Source organism: Chrysochloris asiatica, unplaced genomic scaffold, assembly GCF_000296735.1.
Source record: "Chrysochloris asiatica unplaced genomic scaffold, ChrAsi1.0 scaffold00003, whole genome shotgun sequence".
Taxonomy (NCBI): domain Eukaryota; kingdom Metazoa; phylum Chordata; class Mammalia; order Afrosoricida; family Chrysochloridae; genus Chrysochloris; species Chrysochloris asiatica.
The window spans coordinates 19,311,373-19,314,578 of NW_006408521.1; the positions used below are offsets into that span (position 1 = coordinate 19,311,373).

General features: G+C 37.0%; 1 protein-coding gene across 1 annotated transcript in view; it reads right to left on the reverse strand.

Annotated features, from left to right (window-relative positions):
• Positions 1–2,916, reverse strand: part of FRA10AC1 (fragile site, folic acid type, rare, fra(10)(q23.3) or fra(10)(q24.2) candidate 1) — a 48,103-nt gene extending 45,187 nt beyond the window's left edge. Inside the window, exons 1-3 of the mRNA XM_006831152.1 lie at positions 2,840–2,916; positions 1,255–1,350; positions 1,080–1,125 (exon numbers count right to left, since the gene is read on the reverse strand). Coding sequence (XP_006831215.1) covers positions 1,080–1,125; positions 1,255–1,350; positions 2,840–2,916 — 219 coding nt within the window. The remainder of the gene's footprint in view (positions 1–1,079; positions 1,126–1,254; positions 1,351–2,839) is intronic.
• Between the last annotated feature and the right edge of the window lie 290 nt (positions 2,917–3,206).

Sequence of the window (3,206 nt, forward strand, 5' to 3'; positions counted from 1 at the left end):
AACAGATTCCATGTTGTTAGGGTTCATGGAAAGGGTAGGTGCAGAAGGGAAGCAGGTGTGGCTACAAAAGGGCCACATGAGGGTTCACTATGGTGACAGAAATGGTCTGCGTCCTGACTATAACAACTTTACATTCTGGTTGTGATACTGTACTAAAGTTGAATGTCGTTGTGAAGTGCCTTTGAGTCAGTTCCGACTGCTTGGTTAGAGCTGCTTACCTTGTGTGTAGCAGTCCAGCACTTATCCTACACGCGCCATACCAGGACTCCATATAAGGTGTTATATAAATTTATAGTTACATAAGGTGGTACCATCGGGAGAAAGTGGGTGAAGAGTACATCAAACCTATCTGTGTTATTTCTTAAAAAAGCATGTGAATCTATAATTTTTCAAGATTCAAAAAGCTGGATCTAAAAGCTGAGCTGAGCCATGGCTTACAGACATCCTCGAGAGGTACCTGAGAGGTAAAACCACAGTCAACTTGGAAACAGGCCACAGAGAGATCTAATTTTAAATATAATTTCTGCAAAAACCTTCAATAACCAAAAACCAAGTGGTGGTGGTTGTGTGCCATTGAATTGGTGCCTACTCACAGTGACCCTGTATAGGGTTTCTGAGGTTATAAACTTTATGGGAGAAGAAAGCCTCATCTTTCTCCCAGAGCAGCTGGTGGACTCGAACTGCTGACCTTGCAGTTACAACAGCCTAATGAGTAACCCACTACACCATCAGGGTTCCTTAATAACCAAACAGGAAGAGAGTAAATGTTAAAATGAGACTAAAGACAAGTGTAGAAAAGAGAAATGCTGAGAACTTGAGAAAAAGAAGGTTAAGTAAATATCTGTAGGCTCAAGGACTTAGTAAGTCTAGTGATAAAACACTAACATATATTTTACTATTATTATTATCTCTAAATCCTTCTTATATAATTAATAAGAGAACTGCACCCAAGAGTATAAATGGTAAAATTCCATTCAAGAAAACACTTAGCTTTAGAAATAAAATATTAAAGATCTACTTGATGTCACAAGATTTTTTAAGTCTACTCATTAAAAAAATTTAGAAATAAAAAAGGATACAGCATCCATAGCTATGAGATGAAACCTTCTATTTCTTGCTTCTTCCCTGTTAAAACAAATTTTATTTTAAGCATATTAACGTGTATATTCTACTCAATGAGCATTAAATCCCCAAGTCCCTGATTTTACAAAAACATCTTACACAAGGAATGTAATTGGAATTAAGGCACCATACCTATCCAGCAATTCTGCTGCCACTTGTTTATGTGCCACCTTCCCATGTTTTTCTTTCTGAAATGGCTTTTTGAGCAGTAAGTCATCTTCAGTTGTCCTGGTTCAGTAAGAAGAAAAACTATCAAAAGAGGTATTTCTTCAGAGGATTAGTGTTTCCCAAGTCTTAAGAATTTTCATAATTGGAACACGTTTTAAAGAATTCAAGTCAGCTTACAAAAGATTTACTGTTAACAAGAATTTTACATCTTCTTAAATAGCTTAACTAATACTTAATTTTATTTAATACCTATAAGATGGAGAAGATGAAACTAACAAAAGCATGGGTTCTGGTGTCAGACCATCTGGATTCCAGAGTTCAAATTCTCATTTTACCTCTTTGCTGACTACTGTGTAATCTTGGACAGATTATTTCATCAGTTTGTGTCTCAGTGTCCTTGTTTATACAGCAGGGGAAAACGAGGATTTTGGTAATTGGTAATATGAAAAAAAGGTGGATTATAAATAATATAGATCATATATGATCACTCATTAATCACCCTTATACAGAAAAAAATCTACCAACTAGATTTGCTCAATTTCTATTCTTCCAAAATAACATTTTTGAATGGAAAGTATAAACAAAAAAACAAAACAAAACTCAAATCCTTTGCCATGGAGCCAATTCAGACTCACAGCAAACCTACAGTACACAGTGTCACTGCCCCACAAGGGTTCCAGGCTTTAAATCTTTACGGCAGCCAAGCACCACATCTTTTTCCTGCAAAGTGGCTACTGGGTTCAAACTACCAATCTTTTGGTTAGCTGCCAAGCACCGGAATCACTTTACCACGAGGGCTTCCTTTAGGAAAACGTAAAGCACTGTACAATAGACTACCGTTATGATTATGCACGGACTGAGTGTCCAGCAAAAAGGTTTAGTCCCAGTTAGCATGCCAAATACACTGCTTTCAATATGAACCAATAGCTCTATGAATCTGCTTAGTATGAATTAGATTACCACTACTCAGTTAATGAAGGAAGTCACATTTCTAAGTACCGCCAGCTGAAAACCATGTCCTTGCACACCGCATCAACGCCAAGATGGAGCCTCCTCAGAAGGCTTTATCTCCTGCTTGTTGTCTGGTTCTGCTGTGTGTCCTTTCTAAATTAATAAAACTTCCCATGAGCTCTTTCTCTTGGCCACTTATCTCCTCATTCACATAACCAAAATAATGTGCGGTATTGTCATCTCATCCTCACACTAACTAATCAAGCCCCCTCTTGCTAAGACAGTTACAAGAAGTCCTTGACAGGCTGGATGAGAAGAAACATATGCCATAAAGAGATGACAGCTTTCAGTTTTTTTCCTTTTCCCTGCTTCCTTTCCATAAACCCCTTGTCAGCAGAAAGCATTATTTTTTTTTATTTTTCCATATAACCATTTTCAAATTTTGAGTCAATTCATTCCAGTTCAGTGAAAAAAATTCATTCATTAAAGCATAGTTATCATCGCATACAAACACAATCCACAAACTTTCATTACTTACTTATACCTCATCTCAATCTACAAAGAATCTGAAATAATTTCAATTTAAAAAATTACTTACCTTTTTTTCCTTTTGCTGGATTCTCCACACTGTTCCTCATCACTAAAATCAGAGTCATAGCCCCCATGACCATGCATCTGAGAAAGAAGAGAAAATCAGCTCTTCAGAATTTCAGTGGCCAACAGTTCAGAAAATAGAACCATTCAAAATAAGTTATCTTGAAAAGCCAGCAGTGTCAGTGGATGGTGGTGGACAGATGGCTGTCCACAGGTTACACAGTCATCTGACACTTTCCTTCATGTAGAAACAACAGATTTACCCTTTACAAATACACATGTGCACTGATTATTTTCACTATCTAGGTCAACAAGAGAGGCGACAAAGTGACAGCATATAATGTTCAGCAATGCTTAACTCTTATTTGACT